General features: G+C 41.1%; 1 protein-coding gene across 3 annotated transcripts; it reads right to left on the reverse strand.

Moving 5' to 3' along the window:
- Positions 1–418: 418 nt before the first annotated feature.
- On the reverse strand, positions 419–25,113 carry LOC117966042 (suppressor of tumorigenicity 7 protein homolog). Of its 3 annotated transcripts, none has more exons than XM_059003919.1 (15): positions 25,044–25,113; positions 21,908–21,990; positions 21,241–21,406; positions 20,769–20,823; positions 20,310–20,425; positions 18,510–18,588; positions 18,093–18,247; positions 17,386–17,483; positions 17,039–17,153; positions 16,415–16,508; positions 15,656–15,758; positions 8,871–9,021; positions 7,578–7,670; positions 6,945–7,084; positions 419–1,187 (listed from the first exon to the last, which is right to left on the reverse strand). In XM_059003919.1, exons 3-15 carry the CDS (start codon positions 21,317–21,319, stop codon positions 1,092–1,094), a joined length of 1,374 nt encoding a protein of 457 aa, XP_058859902.1. In that variant the 5' UTR covers positions 21,320–21,406; positions 21,908–21,990; positions 25,044–25,113; the 3' UTR covers positions 419–1,091. The 3 variants fall into 3 exon arrangements, with proteins under 3 accessions (XP_058859902.1, XP_034767303.1, XP_034767302.1); XM_034911412.2 differs by lacking the exon at positions 25,044–25,113 and adding an exon at positions 23,071–23,381 and having other exon boundaries at positions 16,415–16,487; XM_034911411.2 differs by lacking the exon at positions 25,044–25,113 and adding an exon at positions 23,071–23,381.
- Positions 25,114–25,170: the final 57 nt, after the last annotated feature.

Here is a 25,170-nt window from a genome sequence, read left to right on the forward strand (position 1 = left end):
AAAAACAAAGACCTTACTGGACTTGAGAAGGTAAAGAGAAAAACAACTAGGCTGATCCCCACCATGGCGTTAACTTATAGGACAGGGAAGAACAACACACATGGGAAAGTTTAAAACAGGTCCAGAGAAAGTTAACCCAAGTCACTACTTCAACACAGAGATCAGGATGGGCAAGCACACATGGAAGTGCAGTAAAACTTGAGAGCAGGGGGCAAGAGGAGAGACTGTACATTCAAAACATTCAAAAAACAATTGGATTCCATCCTATTGAACTAGATCCACTTCGTGAAACAGCCTTGTGCTGAACACTTATTCTATAATTCATCTTTTAGGAATTGTAAAAAAATAAGGTATGGGGCATAGCTGACTTAAAGACACTATACCATGCTGTGCAAAATTAATACAAAAAAAAGGAACATTTATTGTAGTTGGTTGTAAGTATCCTGGGATTTTATTATGAAATGCAACATTTTTTTTTTCCAAATATTAGATATTAAAAAAGCTCATGAACACAGTATGAATGAACAAACATGTACCATGCGCTCTAAATTATTATTATTATTATTTTTTTGGTGGAAAAACAATTTCCATTCAACATTTCATGAAATCTTTTAAATCACAGAATTCTAAACCACAGGTCAGGAGGTTTTATTGTTTCCGAAAATTTATTTCAGGCCACAAAACTGGCTACAGTCAGACTGGCTACTTTCTCTCCTGGTGTATTTATTCATCTGTCCCAATACTTATTGGAGTGTGTATTGTATTACTTCAGCAGGGCAAAAATCCAACATTGTAATTCATTGAAGTTAACTGTAAAGTTACACTTAAAATGTACAAATATTTTTAGAAAGTACTGTAAGGGTTAATGGGGGGCGACGGGGGGGCATTATTTAAAAATAATCCTTGGGTCACATCAAGTTTATTTGTCTTCACTTGCAGAGTTTAACTCGCAGGCAGTCTTTCTCCTCAAGTGTGTAAGCTGTGCAGATCCTGTCCACCGCACTGGGCAGGGTTAGTGCGCTCTGCCTGGGTGTCTGTTGGAGATCAGCCCTTGTGTTGTTGGGGGGGTGTTCCTTCCTGTCTGTTTAGTGTCAGATTCGGGTCAGCTGGTGCCAAAAGCTGGACGGCATGAAATTTTCAATCTTTTCCATGGCAAAGTTTAGGGGAGCGAACAGGGTGCTGAAGAACTGCAAAGACACAAAACAAAACAACGTTATTTAATAGCTATAATGCACTGAAGCAGGTCTTTCAGAGGAAGGAGAGTGCGGTCAGAATTAGAATACTACAGCAAGTCCTTTTGCTTCACTGTTCAAACATTTCCTGTTTGTTCTAAACTAGATTTCGATGTTTTGGTTACTCTTTATAATGTACAGTAGCATGGCACATTTTCTGAGACAACACTTGAGGATCGACCTGTTTACCTGAATTGCTGTCAGTACTGCCGTACGTATTTATAAACACTGTCTACCTGCACCAGACTCACAAATAAACGGTCCATACAGCTCCATAGGAGAATCCTAGGAGACAAAAAAAGAGATGCTGCTATAGATTGATCTAACGCCTGTGTGATGGACTGCAGCTAACACAGTCGCCCTCAGCGATGGTCACACAAGTGAAGTATGATCCAGCTTTAGTTCACAACATGCAGTAAAAACTACCTCAGAGCACACTTTTGTTCATACTGCGAGAGGCAGTCAGCTGTTCCTTAACTAAGGCCCACCTTTTCATTTACAAAATTAAACAAATTTTCCTTTAAGAATCTGACCCATGGTGGCCCAAGACCAAGTGAACATCCCACTGACTCCAGGCTGCAAAACATCCCACCGTTACCTTACCCAGGCCCCAGGCATCCCGGCCTACTTAACTGCACTGCATGCAATCGCACATCGAACAATGTTTAAACTCAAAGTTTATTCCACCATAAACAAGACTTTAATGTGTTTATCAAGCCATTCATTTTACAGCCCCACAGCTGGTTATGACAGAATATGGAAGAAAAGTTAAATACAAACTGAAAAAAAAAAAACTAAATTTAAACAGACTGACATTCTTTTTTAGGTTGCATCATTGCTAATAATACAGTAAAACATAACTGAAAAGGAAAAATATACTGCCTGACTTTCTGTCACCTTTTCCCACATGTATTAATACTTGCTGGGGGGTTAAAAAGACCAATACTAAACCATTTCTAGCTTCATATGTTCTTTCCTATAACTGGCAAACAGACGGGGGAAATTTGCAGACATATTTCATACCACTTGTGGTTATTTTTGTTTCTTAAACTCTTAAATAAAGCGTTGATTTTCTCCCATAACTTGAATCAGAATTCCGTTTCATTCACAATGTAAAAAAGGCAGCTCCTTATTTTTTTTTAATTGAAACCGAACACAAAACGCCAGTGAAGTTAATTTCGTGAGACGTATTAGAACTTGCTGTGGTTTACCTGTAATAACTTGTCAGATTCTGAATTCTCAACATACTTGTGGAACCCCAGACCAAGGTGGCTCTGTTTACATATAAACACACATTGGCTGACCTAGCCCACATATGAAGAGCAGCTCCTGAATTCACCTTAAATAAAACCCACAGCATTTGAATGATTGCAAAAAGAAAAAAAAATCACTCAGAATAACAGCAAACATTATAAAAACAAAACTGCTGTTTTAATCTTCTTTAAAATGCATTAAGTGGCAAGGACTCAATAACATTGGATCTACGTACTTCCCATTCATGGAGTTCCTCTCCATAGATGAGCCACCAGAAGTGATTTAGGAGGTGTGGGGGATCATTTGTATAAATAAAACAGAATTCAGTTTATATAATACATTTACAGATGCAGATACAACTGGCGAATCAGTCTAAACAATTTTATAGATGGCACCATTAAAAAAACACCTCCAGCACAATTCAGCAGCAATGATTTACAGAGTCGGGTACAGCCCTGTCTAAATAATGATATAAATGGCACCATGAAAACCGAAATGCCAAGAACTGCAGCCTTACTGTGTGGTTCAACCTGCTTGAACATTGCAAACACAGGCGCTCTTAAAACGATTCAATACTATTGAATGGGTGTTCACCAAACAGCATATAACAGTGTGGGTGATACAGATCTGAGTTAGCTATCAGACCAAGACCATGATGCATCCAGCACGTTGTGGGGGCTGACAGAGTTCAAAGGTAACACTGTCACATGACTTGAATGGAACGAGGGAAGGCTGTTCCAGTCCCGGCAATACAAGCTCAAAGCGAGGCAGATCTGGAGACGGATGATTCATACTGAACACACTATAAACTCATAAGCAAAGCCATTAAAATGAAGCTACTTATAATTTCATATAAAACTTGATTGTGGGAGACAGCATCATTAAATCTCTTTATAGGACTGTTTACTGTGGGACTGAGAACCAGCTTTTCCGACGACAGTAACACGCTTCAGTGAGAGGAGCTCAGTATCAACACAGACCAAGAGGCGGCTTCAGTCCACACCAGGAATGATGCGTTTATGGCGTTATGTCCAAACAGCTCGTAACATTACTTCACGGATTCATAACACTTTATTTTTGGTTTTTAAGTACATAAGCAAAGGACTTGACTCCAACCCACGCTTTCTGGACGACTACGCGACTCACAGACAGAGTTCGGCTTGTCTGCCATAGACATCTGTTACACAGACAACATCAACCGAGGTGTCTTTTAGACACAAGAGCCAGTTCCATCTAGTGAACAGCTAATGCATCTGTTGTAAATCCAGCAAAACACAGCTCTGCACTAGACTAGGCACTGATCTAGCCTACAATATATACCTGTCTGTGGCAGACAACTTGAACAGCACCTCCTGAGCTCCTGTAAAAAGAACAGACCCATTGTTTCTGCAACTCCACATTACAAAAAGGGCAGGAGACAGTGAAACACTGTGCCTTTGAAGTTTAATCTTTCAACTGCTTCCAAACTATGACGGAACACTTCTGGGAAGCAGAGTGTCGTGAAGCGCACAGTATCCCAATTAGAACAGGGCTGTGAGATAAGAGACGGAAGGAATGGGATCTCCCTCTTTATAAATAGCAGATCAGATCTACTTGTCTTTTCTAATCTTTCAGATTACCCCTGGAATTAAGGACAGGAGGAGTCAGAAGACAGCTTATCACAAGTAATTCAAATAACCACCAGGACTTAAAGAGGATTGATAGGAGGGTTTAGTCAAGCGCTCCCCACAGATCTGCAGCTTAAAACATCTTTAATACCAATACCAGAGTGCTCTTCAATCACTTCCTGTGCTGTAGGTTACATGGTCTGCAGCTAGATGCTAGAATGGAGCTTCGGTGCACAGTAACTGCTGTACATACTAGAAAAAACAATTCCAGGGTAACTATTTTAAACAGGTTACACAGACAATGATGCAACCATACTGTATGTAAAGAGGATCGAAAAATCGTTGTTGAGAAACTAGAAAGCTATCCTAATGTCCCGTTAGGACCAACAGATCATTTGAAAAAGGCCATTTGCACACGGCACAGACCCCAGGCAGTTTGTATGTTTATAGCAGTGAATGACAGATGACTTGACAGCGAATGCACCTGCAAAACCAATTCCCTTGATCACTCAACAAGTTACATTACAGAGACAGAGCTGACAGTTCATGATATTTGGGAAACAGACACCGAGAAGAATGGAGATGTTAGTAGCTGGACTGTGCATACATTCCAGCAAGTTTACACTAAACACTGTCTGAGAAATCCTCACCCGAGACTGGAGGAATTGCTCTGACTGGTAGAAATTAGATAGGACAGCCTTATTTTTTTCTTCTGCAATGTGGTTAATTTATATTTTCAGTGTTATAAGGAATAATGTATGTCCAATAGCATATATTACTATCAATACCCAGAACAGGTAAACTGCTACTGATTGAGTGCTTTTCTTTTTTTTTTTATAAGCACCGATACATTTCTGTGAAATTGTTTTGAAAATAAAAAAAACGAAGCTAAACCTTGGGGAGTATATATCATTTTGCTACAACGAGAAACATAAGCCTGCAGATTTAAAAAAAAAAAAGAATGCATAGTGGATTTTGTACACACTGATCTTCCAAAACAAAGCGAGTTCAAACCGAGGAGCTTGGTGGCCTTTGAAACCTGACCCCCTGTGTTGCCAATCTTTCTGAGCTAGCATGGCTAGAGGAATCGCCATTTCAAAATCAACCGGGTCTGAATTCCATTTGTCTCTTTCTGATTAAGGGACTCCAGAGCCTTATTCAATTACAGAGAAAGACGTCGCCTCGCATGCTTCAATATATTAGGAGTAAAACTGCTCTCTTTTAAGACCAGTCACGGTGCCAACAAAATGTGGCCTTACTTAAGAGACATAAAATGTCTAGTAAATGTAGAAATACTAAAAGACACCTAATAAATTCAACAATGCACGTTTCAACTAGATGTCTTTCTCAATGTATTCAACACCGAGAAAGCCATCCAGTCTAACACTGGTCATTAAATGTATTAAGTTTCTTTCAGCATTTCCAAACAAATCAATGCCACATGACTTATTTTTTCTATTAAGAAGTTCTTGGCTTAGACAGTTGTTTGTTTTTGTTGGTTATCCACTCTTCTTAAAAATATTACTTGTAGCCACAATATATTCCTTTGTTTTGGATCTGTGTGAAAAAGATAAGTGATGGTTTCTGCCATTTTATGTCATGTTAAACAGTTGATTGCCCCACTTACTTCAAAAGGGATTCAATATACCCACTCAGTACAGAACAGGGATATCCTCTGATAAACCCAATGCGATCAGGTTTGACTGTTTAAACCCCAGCACAGCTCAGCCTTGTGCCCCTGAATGCAACTGCCCCCCCGCCATGTAACAGTTACTTGATAATAAAAGGATTATTCAAACTGAGTAAATCTTGAAGACAGCCAAACCAAGGTCGTTAAAGGTTTCAACCCCAGGCACTGTGTAGGTTTAAAGAACGCTGCCACTTACACAGAAACAATCAACTGTACCCATGAAAGTGGCTCATCTTGTGAGGGTAATGATTAAAGGGAATGCTGGAGTTTAAGTGGAAGCCCACTCTCTAGGACTTCTTGAGAGTGAAACAGAATCCTTAACCATTACTAATGGACTTTCCTTTGATGAACTGTGCAATCACAGTCGTAAGAAAGCATGCATGCAGGACCTACACCGACAGATAACGCATCGAGACCGCGACAGTGAGACTGACCATGCGCCTTCGTCTCCGGACAGTAAATGGAGACAGTGTGTGTGTATGAAGAGAATGCTAAAAACTGTGCGAGTTTGATACTGAATAAACAGGAAGAAAGAGTCTTTCTTTGCCAAAAAAATTGCCTTCCCCTCCGTTCTGCACAATGGCAGAAAAGTATTATATTTAAGTGATTGCACTGTGCTGTGGGACGGCAGCCATGTAACTAGGGGTTACATTAACTGGGACAGCTGGCAGCGATGGGGGTTCATATTTGGGTTGGCAATAGAACTCTGACTGGACAGCATTAGCGCCCGGTAGTTGACTACGTGGGTAAGGTACCGTTCAGCTAAAAAGATAACGCCCGATAATCACAGGTTTAATTGCGATTGGAAACTGGTCAACAGTGATTTTATTGCGATTGAAAATACTGTCATTTACAGATTTTCAATGTTTCACATAAACAGAAGTGTCGAGTCGTCGTTCTACTGCTAAATTGAGGGGGCATTATTATTATTATTATTATTATTATTATTATTATTATTATTATTATTATTATTATTATTATTATTATTATTATTATTAATTAGTCATTTAGCAGACACATTTATCCAAAGCGACTCACAGAGACTAGGGGGGTGAACTATGCATCACAACTCCTGCTGCAGAGTCACTTCCAATAGGACCTCCGTTTTACATCTCATCCAAGGACAGCTCTACTATAAGAAGCCACTGGCACGTTACTTACGCCTTTAGCGAAGACTCCCATTAGCTCAGGGAATTGGTGTGTGAGCAGCGCTAGCATTGCAGTGAAAGAACACAGGCCTGCTGTGAAGAGGATGAAGAAAGGAAGCTCCTTCTTGGGGTACACAGAGACTTCATGGAAGGCTGCACAGAGTGGGGGAGAGGTTGAAAAACAGATTATTAAACACACAGGATTGGAAACTCGCACTACTCAGTGTGTTTTATAGTTGGTATGGTCTTTTAATAAAATAGATTTCATGATCACATGCTTCCTGAAAGCAGCCCATTAGGACTAGCACATGTACAGCGAAACATTGCGATCTGCATATTGTGACCTCTAGCATGACCTCAGTGTATCGTTGCACCCCTAGCCCTGGGTTTCAGATATACTCCCTATTAAAACTACGCTATTTACTTATCAGATACCCATTAAACAACATGTTCCTCCCTTATTGGCTTCAGAAACAGCTCCTAATCATAACCCTGCAAAATCAGGCGAGGCTCACTCATGCGGTCACAGATGTAATCAGTTCAGTGTAGACTCAGCAGGGGTCATTTAAAGAATACACCTTAACAAGGGCTTGAATTCCAGGACCGAGTGGGGTGCTGGGACAGAGCGGGTTTTTCAGTAACTTACATGGCAGCAGTTCTCTGTCGGCTGTCTCTGTACAGCCTGGGTACGGGTAAAAAAGATGCCCCTTTTCCAATGGATAGGGAATCATCCGAAATGCTGAAAAACACAAATCTCAGCCTTAACCATTCATCTTGAGGAGGTTAAACATTATCATGGCTAATCGTGGGCTATCTAATATTAACGAAGTCCAAGAGATCAGGGGAGCGCAGGTTCCATCCTGGCTGTGCAAAGTTGCAGGTCGTTTTCTGGGGATTCCAGCGGGAGCTTTGTATTGGAATCGGACGATCCTGCAGGTTAGGGATGCAGAACAGCCAAGGACTGTTTCTCCACATCGCGCCACAGCGTCAAGCTATTCGTCAAGGGGAATTGCTGAGGTCAGGGAAAGTAATTGGGCATCCAAAATTGGGGAGAAAATAAGGGGTAGGTGCACTGCCACAGGTTCAAAACATGTCAGACACCAATACACTGAAATACCCCCAGAGATACCCTACTGATCTCTTCAAAGACACACACACACTCACATTAACTGTGAAATCCATGACTAGGAACATTCGTATAGACCCACAGCTGGAGATATCATTCATCAGCAAGTGCTGGAAAATTGCACTTAGCACAGAGTCACAGTTAACAGCCCCAAAACTGTGCAGAGCACACCCCACTGCGCCGCACACACTGAAGTGGCTCCTCTGCAGCTACCACCCATGCAGCTAAAACTACCAGAAGTCCCTGCTGGGAGGACAGAGGTCAGAGGCATGGCTGGATGCTCGGGGGGGCAGGTTATCTGTGTTTGCTATCCCAGCCAACCCAATTATTGTGTCTCTGTGCATGTACTTCAAATTTCAGGGGCCAGAGAAGCTAATCAAATTCCTCCAACTCTTGTTCATCAAAATGGATAACACAGGGAATATGAATATTACACACTGCACATGTGAATTACTGCATAACTGGAATTGTTGTGTCCTGAGGTTAAAACAATGTGGTTCTGAAACTGTTACTGTTCACCGGACCCCACCTGTAATGGAACTTCATTGAGAGAATCACAGAATGCAGCTGCGGACAAAAGCATAACAAGTCACCCCGATAAAGTGGTCATCTTAGGTCAGAGGTCAATTTGAAAGGAGCTGTTAGATTTCCATAACACTGAAAATACGATGCTGCAAGCTGAAATGGTTTATGAGATATTTACAGTTGTCGAATTTGCTCGAATTAAGCAAGTTGATTGGAGCAGCCTCATGTAAAAACTCTTTTGGATCATGTGTAGTGTTTAAACGGTAGCGTTGATTAAGAGATACTTACTGCCTTCCCATGTACAGTGCAACAGATTCAGGGCTCCTTCTACCCTCTTCCAGTGCTGGAGGTGAAAGAAGGCGTAGGCTACTGCTTCACTGTCTCCTCTCTTCAGAATGTGCTCCGGCGGCAATATTAAACTCTTCATTTCTAGTAAATACTGCAATGAAAAACAACAGATTGATTCCCAGGCAATGCTCTTCACAGAAACTTCAAAAGACTTCTAGTAATTCCTCCTTACCCTGTGCAACACTGTATAACCCATACCTGAGCAGCTGTTTCAGAGCTAGTGGGGCTACTGATGGCTTTTGATACACAGGCACTGGCATACGGATATACAGAACAGTAGGATGGACGAATAACCAGCGAGCCCCTGAAGGGTTTGGCCGTGTTGTTTACACTTGTCCTCATGAGTTAAATACCCACAGCACTCCATGAGTGTTTATGGAGTCCTCCATTTATCTCCTCTTACTCACTGCAGATATCATTGTACTAGGTATGCCTGTACAGTACTGACACAAAAAAAAAGATTCACAGCAAGTCTAGGGGTAGGGATTTTGCTGTGTAAGTTTCTTCACTCACTCACCAGGACCACTTGCTTACAAAATCCCTTGTTATCTCTTTTGAATGGTTTATACCAGCCCCATCAATTAAAACAGACAACACATCAAAACTACATTATGTAAATTCTTTGCTACGCACAACAGTTAATAGCCCGTGCCTCGGTGTAAACTTTGTTACCTACATCAGCTAGTGAACAATAAGATGAAAAAGAAACACAAAATGTTCAAGTGGTGTAGTTAGTACTGCGCTCTGCCCTTTGAATTTGAATCGTTCCAGATGGGCTGGAGCCTGAGAGTGACAAACGGATTTTTCGCAAACCATAAGATTATTTACTAATCCTGTTTTGTAGGCTGACCTTTTTCCTCCATTCACTTTGCTGAAAGAATGCACCCGAGGTTGTGCCCTCACTGAATAAAGTACATTTACTGCCTGGCTGAGTGGCTTCTTTTGGCCCGACACGTCCAGGGGTTATCCACTTGCTAATCCCCAGACAATCCTCTCGAGTCCATTTTTCCAGAGCAAGGATCGCCGGGACACACACTCACAAACACACACAGGCCCTGTGGTGGGAGAGCTGGCTGGAAAGCATGACCTTTGACGCAGCTCCTCACCCAGCTAGTGATAAAATGGACACACTTAGAGACCCAACATTTTATAATGAGTGGAGTTCCCCTGCTATTCACTTTCATTGGCGTGCCAAATCCTGTTATCTTGTGATAACACGACACAACAAAAGTCAGCAAGGGTCCACAGTGACAGCAGCCTGTACCTGTTACTGCTTAAATTGGTGCAGTAGGAAATATCTTCGCTATAAATTTGGAGGACACTATCCAACCTTAAAATCCGTTTTCTTTTCTGCAGCTAAAATGCTATGGACTAGTTTCAGTGGACTAGTGTTGTTAAAATTCCAGTACATCTAACCTTGTGCATAGATGTAACCCTGTGCCTAGAGCATGTGACAATACTAAAGTTAACACTGTGTTTAAAAGCAGTGTTTTTTGTGATTTACAACAAGGTAATATGTAGAGCGTCTCTTATTAGAACAGAAATGTGCAGTTTTGGCCACCAGATCCTAACCAAACCAGACAAAAGAAACCCTACACATGACAAATTAACTTCTATAATAATAATAATACGATGTGAAGATTCTCTTGTATTTCTTTCATGAGAATTTGTGAAGCCTCATCTTTAATGCGCTTTTCGCTTTCCATCTTGGCTGCGCCACAGTGTAAACAAATGAACCCTATTCAATACTTGTTTTGTGTGTCTCTTGTGAAAAATGGTTTTGTATTCCACTGCAATAAAACTGGACAGGAAAAAAAAGAGATAGAGACAGATGCATTGCTGTAGATATGGGGGAAAGATAGACAAATGAACTAGTAAATCAGACAGACAGACAGATAAATAGACTGATCAAGCCAGATATTATAAATATTTAAATGCAAAAAAAAAAATTAGCCATGATGCCCACCCTTTTTAGGTTATGGTTGGGTTTGAGTATGGAATTTATCATCCTGATCTGAACTCTTTCCCCGCTCCCCGTACAGCCACGACAGTGGACTCACATTTCCTTGGCACTTGATCAGTCATGCAAGCAGGCTACGATTTCTTCCAGCAATTAACTTGCTCCACATGAACTTTATTAAAATGGACAGGCATGCTTAAGAGACCTGGAGGAGAAACGCAGGAGGTTATAGACCCTGTTACTGCTAACAGCTGTATTTGGGGAGGATTAAGACCACTCAAACACACCCTTCTATTATCAAAGATGTAGAGTCTATATATAATCATTGCAGTCGTTTGACAACAGCAGCTTTAAACTCCCTAAAAGGGTCAAGAAGACCACCCCCCTTGACCTCCCAGTGTGTTAAGGTGAGGATCGTAAATTTGGCTCCTTTACGCACTCAGTCTTGGGGTATTAAGGGGTCATGTCATTGCTGGAGGAGATCTTCTGATTTTTCATGAGACCAAGACGCAGTAGGCAGAGGTGCAATTAGTGCTGGGATGAACTTGGCTTTTTCATTCAGAATTTAAACACATATCCTCAAATTTTGCCAGACGACAAAAAGCATCAAGTCGTACAGTATTAAAAGTCAAATGGAAAAATAAACCACGCTTCTGTAGAATACATGGTACATGGTCATTGTTTCATGTACACAAGATCATTTATTTCAGGATGTTTCAGACAAGCGTCCTTCTTCAGCTGTGTAGAATGAAAAGTAAACACAGCACAGCGAACATGTTCTTTTTCAAAAATTCTGTGGATGATGTCATGATTATGTCAGAACAGAATGTTCATTCCAAGAGGTTCCAAAGTTCCTAGTTCGCAGATAAACTCACGTTCCCTGTGTTTCCGAGCAGCATTTGTTCCACAGCGCTGACTGATCCCACAGATGGTGACGTCTTCAGCAGTGTGATTACACTTCAGCCGTGTAGAAAGAAAAGACTACACCCATTACCTAACATTGAAATCATATTTAAACGTTTAAATTTAACGTCTACATTTTAATTCAGCTACAAAGCTGAAGAGGGGCTATTGTCCCAAACGTCCTGAAATAAATAAAATTAAATTAAAAAACTTTCCATATATAAAAGTTTTTGTTCAAAAGAGCCAACTTCCCAACGTTTCGGTATGTTTAACACACCTTTGTCAATGGAAAGTGTGTTTGAAAACAACAGTGTATATATATATATATATATATATATATATATATATATATAATAACCGGTGTATAAGTCGCACCTGTGTATAAGTCGTCCCCCCCCCCTTTTTGAGACAACAATTTCAGGAAAAAGCCTATAGGTCCCACTGGTGTATAAGTCGCTCCCCCCTTTTTAGGACCCCCTAAGAATACCTAGAAAATAGACTTATACAAAGGTTTTTACAGTGTATATATATATATATATATATATATATATATATATATATATATATATATATATATATATACACACACACACACATATATTTTTAATTCTATCTCAATCCTAAAATTCTAGGTGATGCTAAACTTTTGGCCCTAGCTGTATGTATCTCAGGAGTGTGCTATGCTGTATTTCTTAAGATCATGGGGCACTGTGGAAATAAACAACATGCAGTACTTGACGACAGCACGAACTGCACTAAAACAAAGCAATTATAAACAAGGAACCAAGGCAAGCACTGCACAGGCAATCAACGCTAACAACCGATTCACAGCCTCAAGACATTTATTTGATGTTTCTCCATTGAGCCCCTAATAGTTTCCAGCTTCAACAAAGTCATGCACAGGCCCATGCGCTTTCCAATAGGAATGGAATTAGACCAACAGTTTTCCCCTCATTAGGGATTTTCACTCAATTTGCTGCACAGCCCCCTCCGCATGAAATTAAGTGGCTATTAGCATACAAAATAGTTCAAGAAGAAAAGTTTTGCTTTCCGAGATTGGGCATGTCACGGAGTATTAGCTTCGGTGGGTTGATGGGCCTATGGGGGACTGAGGGAGCATGACCCCGGTGATGTTATGGAATGTATTTAATGAGATAGTTTTTCAAGGCAATTACAGCCCTGACTGAATAATTAAATACAATTGTCCTACGGTCCTTTTTTTTTTTTTGGGTGTGTGCTAAGAAACATATTTTTTTCCCTCTTTTCGGGTTGCAATTCCATTTTCTATGGATTTTTGCATTATTTTTCTTGTAATTGTTCGTCAGGAGAAAGATGCATTGTCTTCTAAACATCACAGTGTATCCAGATCACGCTCCCCCCTGCAGCAGTGCTGGTGCAGTGATTGAACAGTGACTGGCGTACTGCAGGAACTAAAAAGCAGCATGCTGCAGGAGGGGGGAGTGTGATCTGGATACACCTCGATCCTTACAAGAGAAACCATTCTTCCCCTGGAGAAATGTATTCCCCAGGTCATTTACGACCCAGGATTAAAAAGTTCAAAAGAGTCGGCAATATGTTTGCCTCCCCTGACTAGATGCTTTCATCAGCAATCAACAAGTTTTTCATTATTGTGCAACCCCCCCACCCCACCACCCCAACTAAATGGGGCACGATGCAACTTTGTTTTAAGGCAGTGATCACATTTCAACTCTTTATCAAGATTCTCAAACAGCAGATTAGACACACACGCACTCACACACACACACACTCACACACACTCTCTAGGAACGGATTCTCCTGGTCTTAGCTAAACGAACACAGTACCGTTATTTTAATCTCATTGTCAGAGATGCCTATTTGGATTTAGCCTTCTATTCAAAGTGACTGAAATAATTTCTACCGACTGGGTGAGAAGAAAACTATTCAAAGCAAACAGAGTCCCGAGCGCTTATCATGAACGGAAACACCCAATGCTGCGTTTTCAAAACATGCATTTACTTATTGTGAAGAAGTGTGAGCTCACACTTCTAGTTAGTTCCCCCACAATGGCATCTTGTAATCTTTCATCGAGTTCATATTGCTATGAACCATGCACAGCTCCAACTCTTAGTTTCAAGGACGGCATGGGAATCAGAACTGTATAGCAACTTCCAGGAAGGGGAGAAACTCATTCATGTTGTGCACCCTTCTTGTTCTGTCTTGAATGGAGTTTTTTTTTTTTTTATTCCAGCACGTTTTGCACAGACGATGCAAACTTTATGTAGCAGTGTCCAAACAGATTCCATTAAAGCCATTTTCAACCTCTGAATAATGGTTATCAAACAGATGTTAGTAGTTTGGTCAGTATATATATATATATATATAATATGCTACTTGTGTCACTCATTATTGAAGCAGTACAAAAAGTAATGTTTCTCTTCCATTTTCTGTAACAAATCTACTGACCAGTTTTGTAAAATCTCACGTCCTGAACGTCACGGCCAGAAACACGCTTTCGACAGACCCTGTCAATTTTCCCTACTGACCCAATGAATCTTAAATGAAAGATTGAACCACATGATTAGCTCCATAGCTATGGGCCACACAGTCCTTAGATTTCACAACTAGAGCCCTCTGGGCACGTTAACTCCTATATTGCCCACAATGTGTTTGCAACTTGTGGTCGTAACTCAACAAGCTAAAGAACTGACCGCTTAGATAGCAACACTACTAAATAAAAAGTCAGTAGAGGTTGTCTGAGGTCTGTTGCCTAGTTACACATTTTTCCCAGTTTTGCTTTAACTCTACTGTACAACCAGGGTGTGAGAATGGATTTGCACGGGTCAAGCCAAACTAGACAGCTGTTGCCAACTTAGAAGGGTATCCTGCCAACAAATTAATCAGAACTTCATCCTGAAGATGTGTGCCTCTCCTCCGCTGGGACGTCACACAACATGAGAAAGCTTGTCAGTAACTCAAAGGTGGCGCTCAGTATGGATTCACCACATGTCTCGTCCAATTAGTTTCAGAACATTAAACTGGAATTGAAGGATTGCATCCCCCTTTAGCAACTGAGGTTTACAGAGTTCAAAATCAAATGGTCAGGGACCTCGCCCGATGCAGTAATGGACTGACGGTGTAATGCAGCAATCATTGAAATATAATTCCCCAAGAGCAGCATGGAATCAAACACATTTAACAAACACTAAAAGAAACTAAAAATCCACCACAAATGTTTCCACTAGAAGTCTTTTGCCATGGAATATTTTTCATGATGGAAGTGCTAGCATGCCCAAAACCAAGGCTTGCGAACAGAGATTTCTATAGCGTGGTACCAGATATCATATTTTACAATTATGTGCTTCTTTCAAAACTGCACATTTAGGAACTGTATAGCAAAGTGACTGCCCGGGAAGATTTAAGGAATTATTCTGTTAGCTATAAGGCTGTTGGCCACATGTAACCTCTCTGCTATCGAATACTGATGAAATAAATTCAAATGATAGCACTGGTTTGCAATTAAGCAATGCTGGATCAATACTGTTATTGAATCAAACGGGATCGCTTTCAATGGAGTCCTGGTTTCTGGATGCATAAACCCATCAGGTTTGGGAAGGTGTTGCAGTGTGGTGATGAACTAGTCCCATTTCAAAGTGAATATTGCCGTGACCTCACTCTCCTCACACACAAGTGCTTTCTGCAAAGCACAGCGACCACACTGGTCTTATTTTAGACAGAGAGCTGCATGAAATTACAAAGCAGCAGCCTGTCCTTTAAATGAGGCCAGCGTCAGTGAGTGGGTTTGTACGTTCTGTGCACAGGAAGAGACTGTCGACGTACTGGAGTCCTGACCATTCCTCGCAGGCAGCGGGTCTGCACTCACCTTTGGCACGTGAGGGTTAAACTCTACCGCTCTGTGTATGGCTTCCACGGCATTCATTTCTGCTGTACTCAGCCCTCTTCTCGAGGCCGTCTCTGGAGAAAATCTGATAGGAAAGAACACGGTCAGTGTTTCTCAGCCTTTTTAAAACCAGGGACCAGCGCAGAGTCGTTCTAAATACCGGAGGAGCGCTCTGCGAAACACTGATCACCGCAACAGCAACCTTTCATATGATCAATACAAAGCAACACCTTCTCCTGGACAGGAGAGTCGGGTCGGAAGTATATCTAGAATTATTTTCACTTTCAGCTTTCGAAATGAAAGCATACGGCATTACCAAAATCACTGCAGTAAATATGATCTAGTCTAGATCACGGATCTCACATTTTCCTTTGTGCTTTTTGGGAGTTTTTCTGAGGAAATATATATTTAAACAAAAAAAACACATTTGGGAGACCCTGATTAGCAATAATGTTGGACTACCTACTGTTACCTTAAGTGAAGTAATCTAAGATTGTGCTAATCAGGGTCTGCGAAACCAGCCAAATGTGGGCATCTTTCATATAGGAAAAAGTGAGCCCCACTAAGTAATCATAATACATAGTAGGTTAAGATGTACTGGAGTGATTTTGTTAGCTACGTGTACTTTAAGCCATGCATGTCCCTTCTTGGTAATTATCCAGTTATCTTTCATGTAGGATCTGAAAGTCAAAGCTAGAATCACAAGCAGCATGTAACACAGTAAACGCCTCCAATCCTTACTTGTCTGACACAGCCCTGGCTTTGAGGAGTGCTGCTGTGTAGCATATCGTTGCTGACTTCGGCAAACTGATATCTGAAAAGAAAGAAGGCAAGCCTGCAGGTTTATAAGGATCAATCCCAGAAGTCTGGCATCAGGTGTGGAATGTGTTTAGAGCTAATGCAGATCATTCTGATGCAGGGTGCAGTTGTCAACAGGATGTGACCGTCTGATCTAACATTCTAATCAGTGTAATAAATGATACAGGCTGACTTATGGGACCCCATGTACACTGGGCTACCTTGTTAACAGGGCACCTGGTCAGCAGGGGTGCTGTAACACAGCGTCTCACAATTTTGCCTCCCTGACCCAGCGGTAGCACCAATGCCAATGCAACATTCCCTTGATAACACCACCAAAGCAGCAGCAGGCATTTTTAAATTATTTTTAAAATGATCATCATCATGGTTTACAGGGTAGGTAGAGGATGATATTCAAAGGACAGGGTCACACTGTGATGCACCATTTGATCAACAGAGGGTTGTTCGGGTGTAAGAGGCTGGGTGCCTACAGTTCCTCAGGTCTCCCAGCCTCCTCCCTGCGTGATTGTGAATCGCTCTGTGTAAGACACAGGGAACACTTCTTACCATCATATTTGGCCAGCACAGCTTGCACATCGGCGTAGGCTTGCAACTCCAGCAGTGCTTCTAGTAAATTCTCATGTATGTTTAACATGCCAAGCAGAGGGAATTCTTTCATTAACTGCAAAGACAAAAAGCACATTCAGCGTTAGGGGGAGCATCGGATTGGTTATCGACAGGACAGAAGGTGTCGGATCTAGGAAGTGCAAGAATTGCAGACAGAAAGTAAGGCTTGCAAACTGAGCACTTCCTTTATTCTGGTATCAGCTATAATGAAAAAGTTCTATAAAATGTGTCTTTCAAAACTGCACACAGATTTTAACAATGATAAGCATGCAAAGTATTTTACTCACATCTCTCATGATTTTTACTGCTTCACGAATTCTTCCTAGCTTCCGTGCACACATAGCTAATCTTCGTTTAATGTACACCAGTACATTTGTGTCTCTTCCTGTAAAAACATATTAAAAGTGATTTTATTTTTCTATGCGATGGCCTTATTGAGCAGTTCTGGGTTTTACGTTTCTCCAGTAATCCTTTTCTGCCTTCAGCGGGCTTGTCTGGAGAATCTGAAGGGCCAGAAGAGATTCAAATCAATGAATCATTCATTCACACAACAGTGTCAAAGCATGGCATAAGCTGGCGACACACTGTCTGGCCACTAGAGGGCTGTTCAAGAATGTAACCATTTAAGTAGAACTGAAAACAATGCAAAACAACAATACTGTGCAGATTACGAATCGCCTTGTATAAACTGACTTTAAAAAGGAATGAGGAAGGCTGTGCCAGACAAATCTCAAAAGAGGAAAACATGGTAACTCAATAGTGAAGCAACAGAGCCCAGATCCACTCAGAAAGACTGTGAGCACCATACAATAGTAAGGGAAACCTAAAATAAACAATTGAAAAGGACTCATTCTTTCATTAAGGCAATGATACCTTCAGATATTGTCATGAAACCCCCCCAACATACAGTACTGTCGTCACGGTCCGTGGCAGATGGACACGAACGTCTTGGTTTTTAATGACATAGCCCCTTTATTTTGTGTGCTACTCTTACTGTGCTGTGCGTCCTGCTGTGCCCCGTGGTGTTGAATCAGCTGACTCTGCCTGTAGCTCGCCTCTCCAGCTTTCAAGGCCTGCTTGAACCGTTGCTCTGCCTCTGTGATGGTCGTGGCCTCTTCCTCAGCCAGCAGGACATAGGCAGCGGCACACCTGCAGGCAAAGCAAACTAAGGGTTAGGAATCAGAGAGAAGGGGCTTAAAAATGCTTCTCAGGGAGGGCAATAAGACGCCCATTGCACAGCAGTTTGATCCATTCCTGGTTTTACTACGAGTCTAATAAGACACACCCGAGCTTGTTACCTATACCCTGTGTTGGAAAAGGCACACGACCCCTGGGTAGCGAGTCTGGCCTTTTACCCTGATGATGGTTTCTTAACCTTGAGCATGTTTAAGCAGAGCTACTTGGTACTCACTCCTGGTTTATTTCGATAGCCTGGTACGCTGCCTTGATCCTGGATTGTGTATTCCTCTCTCTCCATGCTTTCTGAATTGCTGTGGGGGGAGAAGAAGGTTTGTCAATACACATCCTGGTGTGCAGTCAGCAGTCCAAGAATTACCCAGAACACGTCTCAGTGTAGCGATAGGTTACCTAAAGCTTAGTAAAAACGGTTTGAACCAGTGACTTGACAGCTGAGGAAACAGTGCCACCTAGTGGAAAAAATACACTGTGCAAGGTTTCTTCTATTGCAGTCAAGCTCACAATTTGTTTCTCTGTACAGATTTCTTGTGTGCCAAAAGGAACAATACATTTAAACACAGTGGATACACAGCAATTACTAACATTACTGGAATTCAAAGGCAGGAATACATCAAAGAAAAATACAGTCCAGCAAATGGCGCAGGTGAGTTTTTAAACCCACTTTGAGATTATTTTGATTTCTGTTTTAATATTTCAGCAACGTTCATCCCCTCCCACAGCTGTAAATTCATTATGCACAAAACACTGATTTCCATGATCTACAACAGCATGTACAGAACAGTGCCGAGCAAGAAATGACAATGCATGGCTTCATGAAAATGGAATCAATGCTTTGATCTGACTTGCAGTACGTGGAATTACACCTCATGACAAGGGACTCAGTAATTACTGTGCACACTTCAGCAGGCTTGCCACTTCTCTCAGACTGTTTATTCTTTTTGTTGCTTGAATGATATAGTAGAATGAGAAGCAATAAATCACCGTTCTTGTGACTGACATCACTCAAAAAAATTGACAGGTTTTTTTGGCCAACAGAAAAATATTTGTATCATTTTATTGCTTCCCCCCCCCCCCCCCCCCCAAATACTCCCCCACCCCCAATTTTTGTCTTGTCAATTTAATCAAGATTTACATTGCATATATCGACAGTGCCTATAATTGTTTTACTGATCCATTCTAAAACAAATATTTAAAAGTGAAATTATTATTTTAATATTTAACGGTTTCATACGAATCACATATCTGCGGTTACCATAAGTTGTCTTGTAATGAGTATCTAGTCTGTAAATAATAAATGAGAAATAGTCGGTTCCTCATCTCACTCCCACCCTTCTATTACACACATTTTTAAGCAGTTCCCCCCCCCCAAACACTGCGATCCAATTACAGCTCAGGGACTAAACTGCCATCCAAAAGCACTCTGAGAAAACTGTTACTGAGATCTGTCCTCAAATAAAATTAGAGGAGGCCGGTGATATGAAAACTATTTCAAAACACAATACAGAAGGGAGAAGAGAGGTGTGTGAAGTGGAGTCTACTGCAACAATGTTGGCTATTGTCAACCTGCACTAAACACCCGTCCAAATGAACAAACTGACAGTCTCATTAGTGAAGCCATTCTGTACCCATTAACCCCGGCTGAGTGTATTAACCCGCCTGTCTGAATATAATTCATCTTGACAGATTCATCTTCAGGAATGCATGAACCTGAATCAAGATGTTTCTTGAGTAAGCGTATACTGACGAACTCCTGCCTGTTGCACTAAATCTTCAATCGCAGTCGGGTCAAAAAGCATTTGAATGGCTAAAGTTCATTTGAAAACAAGTTATGTCAGTATCCACAGCTGGAGATCCAAGTTAGAGGTGACAGCATGACATTGCTAAAAAGACGGACCTCTATCCCAGTGGCACGTGGAAACGTGGAATGATCTGCACGCTACTCAGCAGCTGTCACCGTGATGTAGGATGAGACCAGCCCACAGGTTCTGCTGTCACTGTGTGTCTGCAAACCCACCTGCATCAGCTGGTCGAAGCTGGTCTGTATCGCAGGTGAAGAAGGTCTGGTGGTCTTGTGCTGATAAATTCATGTCATAGTAAGTTAGAGGCTCCTTTCCAGTTACCCACGTGTACCTTTTGAAACAAGCAAAGCCTTATTCACAGAAAGACGCCCACTATTCATTTATGATTGATCGGTCCACTTTTTAAATTACGAGTGCCCAGTTATTTCACCCCCGTTTAATCACCCCGGTTGAGAATTTCCAATGACACAATCCCCATAACAGCCCCGACGGTCAGTGGGTGTCCTCCGATCCCCAAGCCAATCCCCTCCTCACACCCAGGATCTCCACAGCAGATGAAGTCGAGCGACCTGCCTCTGCAGGACAAGGGCCAGACCTTCAGGTGTCTGCTTTGACCTCAACAGGCACCTGGCCAGCAGGGTGCGTTGTGTCCTTTGATGTGAAAATGAATTTACCTGCTGTATTCAGCCCCTCTAAAAAGATTGAGTGGGTTCCTCCAAACTTTGCATTCTACAAAACACAAACAAGTTATAACTTACTATATATAGCGAAAAAAAAAAAAAAAAAAAAAGCCCAGTAAATCTAATATCTAAATTTGTATTACCATCACTTCGTAGCGATCACATTTTCCTATATGAAAAAGGCCTATTAGATTTTTATTTTCTCCAAGCATTTGCATGCCATGAAACTTGCACTCTTTTCCATGCTGCGTTTCCCGTTGAAGGAACGACATGCCAGGGGCACCAAGGTATTTAGTAAGGTGTCTTAAATGAGTGAGGAAAAATGAGTAATAAAAATCCCTTAGTCTTGCTGTAAATCATTTGCTGTTTCCATAATTTGTGTCGGTACTGTACATCATTGAGTAGATCAAGAACTACAATTGGCTGCACCTCTAGCCTTGGCTAAGGTGAGAACAGAAAGGCATACCTGAGACACTGGAGCTGCCAGGTTCTGCCTCTCCGTTAATGGAAGTGAACAGTTGAGACGAGGCGCTGCTGCTCTCCATACCTCCGAGCAGTGGCCGCAGGTGACTCACAGACACCTTCTCGATGAAGGAGGTGCCATACTTCCGAAAGTACCACCACTCAAATATCTGCAACACAGATCAACGAGGGAGAGAGGCACTTGAGACCCAAGCATGAGCTGTCTCCTGACGTGTGAGATGAAGAGAAAGGGACGAATCACAGGTTCCAGCTCATTTCATTTTTAAAATTTTTTTTTTACATGCCCCTTATTCTGTTCTGGTGTTTGTAATTAATCAGAGTGGTTGCTGCAATGCTAGGTTATCATAATGTGTCTCTAAATCTGTGATTAGTTTGGAACTTGCTTTAAGTGCTGGACTGAACAGCCGTCCTGATTCCATTCAGATCATGCAACGCTGTGACTGTGAAACTCTCCCAGTGCCCCATTCTCTCTGTCTATACACATGAAGAGTAGGTGGGGCTGGCACAGAGTTTTGATCTAGTACCGGTTTTGATCTAGTTTAAAATATGTATTCTTTCAACAAAAAAATAAAATAAAATAGGGCTTGCTGAAGGAGTTGTGTTTTGAAAATATCTTCACAATGACTAAAACAACACAAATAGCTACTCACCAAAATGAGACCTGATATTAGAGATGAAGTTCCAGTCAAAGCCACATAAAACTTCGGGGTGAGTGTGTTCAGAAACACAGTAACTGAAAGAAAAGCAGTTTGCAAGTCATCTTACCTTGAGGGTTATTATTATTATTATTATTATTATTTTATTCTAATTAAACATTGCGACTATTGAACACTGCCAGACAAACCTTGCATTGTATGCATTTTTTTTAAACTGTTAAACTAACAACAATTGAATTTATGTCAATATTTTTTAATCCATCAAAACTTATAAAAAATAGTAAAAACGTTGCGATCGGGCCCCCTGTCACGTCTGGGACTGACCCTGCACTTCTGTCTAATACCCACTAGGAGGCACAATTGCAACATGCTGTAAATAACTCACCTGTGTAAACTGCAAGCTTTCACTGCAGTACCTTAAAGGAAAGAGGACTACTGGTATGTTATTAATAGCTGGTTACTAAAAAGTATAGCAATGGTGAAAACCTGCCAGTCTTAAATGACTCTAAATGACCAGTACCTATGTATTTCAATACAATAAATCAGGCTGTCCAAACGGTTCCTTTTTCTGATCACGTGGAATCTGGAAATACAGCTTTGCCATCGATCAGTGCCTTGATACGGAGCCGATAACACGTTTAATCAACTGATATCATCCAAAGTGTTCTTTAAAATGCATTGCAATACATAATTCCTCGTCATTTAAATAGTGTTCACGCCGTGCATCAGAAATGAAGCACCATTCCGACACAGAGTCAGAATTCTGCTTGTACGTTCGCCAGTTTAACTGTTTAAATTGCAAACATGGAGCATGATTTGTTTGCCATATTTAACGTGTTACCCTGGGAACCGCATCCATTAAAAAGGAATGAATGCTTTTAACTTTTTAATAAAGGGATCCATCCCAAAAAGAAAAAAAGCATGCAAACAATTTTGTTTAAGTTTGGTTTCCTTGAGGGCAAATTAACTACGATCCAAAAAACAAATACATGCTGACAACCACTCGACAAGACGAGTGTACATCAGAGTGATGTGAACCACTAAGACCGTGGATATTCTCGTGTAGCATTATACTATAAAATAAGCTGTGTACAAACTTTCCGAGTCTGAAGCCAGTATGACAGTTGTCATTTGTATTTAATATTTGTTTCTGTTACCTGCAGTTAGGCTTTCCTGGAGCTTTAACGGGGTTCTCAAGATGTACATCAAAAATAAGAGCATAATAAACCACAAAAGCCACAGGTACGTCCACGACCAGGAAAGCCACGATTTTAATTTCTCTGTGAATCCGGGAGACTGAGAGCTGCTGTTACTGGCGTCCGCCATCATTCCTTGGATGATAAACACAGGCACGACGGGATACCGGAGGACTGCGTGCTGTCGTCACTCTCCGGAATCTCCCAAAAACTAAGCAAAGTGCGACCGAAAAACCTGGACGGAGAGTGGAGAACCGCGCTTTCCATTGGGAAAATGTGACTTACTTATTTATTTAATCGGTTTAAACGGAAGTTCATACAGTCTTAAGTGGAATTCTCTTGTGGTTTAAACCCCACAAAAATGAAACATGTTTATTTTTAATGCTAGTATATTCTTATTTGCAAAGCATTTTGAATGCATACTGAAACTATGTTTCTTTAAATTATTTGGCACTGCACTGAACTGACGTGTCGGCAAATAGTACTTTTGCCTCAGCGAGGGCCAAAAATTAAATATTTATGATGGAAGTCGTTTCTTTAATATTTGCAGGCATAAATGTACTACCTTGCCCCAATTATGCTCAGAGGGAAAATGCCTTAAAATGATCAGACTTGCACAAGTGGACCTACATAGGATTCGATGCAAATAATAATAATAATAATAAGATTGTTCATGCAAATATTAATTCTTGGTATTGTGCCTGTAGACGATAATCACGTGTTAAAAACTCAGAGGTAGTAAACAAAACTTTACGGGTAAGACATTTTCCTTTTAGGGGGCTAGGTGGCGCTGTAGGCTAATTTACCACCAAGCACTTTGGGAGGTCTGGGTTCAAAAAGATTGCTCAAGTCATAAATTAAAGTAATTCACATGGCAGAAAAAACGCCATTGTGCATAATTGTCCGTCTGTCTCTTTATAAGGGCTGCAAAGAGCCATTTAATAAAGCTTGATAATAAAACCTGCTGCTCAGTTTTTAAATCATTCACGAGTAAAAGCTAGGTACCATTATTCATGAACTGCTCTCAGTGTCAACCAATGAGGAGAGACCATGAAGCAAAAATTCCAAATAAGTAAATATCAAGCCCCGCCCATTTCATAAATGGAACGCCCTTTTATTTAAAGCTGCAGTAACATATATTATAGCACTGAAGTCAAGCAGACAAACGTTTCAGTGTTCCTTCTTCAGTGTGCTAGGAATATATTATGGTGGCAGGGAACATGGGATTTGAGGAGTTTGGGACTGTGTAGTAGGTCATTAGTGCTTTCTTCCCGTGAATTAGAATTGATGTGTTTTTCCCATTAATGACTAAGCATTCACACGGACACACACACTAGAACAAAACATAATCACAGTAAACGCTGCTTTAAGGCCAATACAACCCTTACAAGCATGGCAAAGTGTAATAAATAATTGTTATGCACCGTAAATTCTTTCATATGAATGCATTACAGTTCACTCTATGTACCTGTCAAGGCCACAGTCTGTTTGGTCTCTTGACTGTCTTTAATAGCCAGGTTTCATTGCTGGCGTGATACCTGCAGGGCTAAATCACATGTTATCGAATACAATTGTTTTTAAACACTACCCACACCTGCTAATTTACAAAGCAAATGAGGATCCCCTTAGTGCAGGCGGGTATTCCGTATTAGAATGAGGCTACACATTGACTTTTCACAGACCTCGCTCAGCACTAATTTGCAGCGTTTCCTTTTAGCGTTATCAAATGCGGCTGGCTAATCCGCTTTAGCTGCGATAATTAACACATTATCAGGTGATTACATGCAATTAATTGAGATAAAACCAGGGATATGTCCATTTGGCTTGCTGATATTCAGTAAAAATAATAATAATAATAATAAAAATCTCTCCGGGTAGTTTAATTGTGATTCCAAAAGTAAAATGAAACACGTTGAAAACGAGTTTTAAACTACCTGTATAAACTGCAGCCTGTTGTACGCCTCTTGACTGTAACCCTTCTTACCATCCCGTGAAGGGGGCAAGGGGGCGCTGGGTTCATTCTCACTAGATAAACTTGAACACACACCTTTCACCCCCAAA

This window comes from Acipenser ruthenus, chromosome 29 (assembly GCF_902713425.1).
Source record: "Acipenser ruthenus chromosome 29, fAciRut3.2 maternal haplotype, whole genome shotgun sequence".
Classification (NCBI taxonomy): domain Eukaryota; kingdom Metazoa; phylum Chordata; class Actinopteri; order Acipenseriformes; family Acipenseridae; genus Acipenser; species Acipenser ruthenus.

Bases quoted from the DNA above. Each gene is read 5' to 3' on its own strand.
- LOC117966042 (XM_034911411.2), bottom strand. From the start codon at position 23,242: ATGATGGCGGACGCCAGTAACAGCAGCTCTCAGTCTCCCGGATTCACA. The intron at 18,589-20,309 runs GTGGGTTTGCAG...CTCCCCCCACAG, and splicing joins GCTTCGACCAGCTGATGCAG to CAATTCAGAAAGCATGGAGA. The intron at 17,154-17,385 runs GTGAGTAAAATA...TTGTCTTTGCAG, and splicing joins CAGTAAAAATCATGAGAGAT to TTAATGAAAGAATTCCCTCT.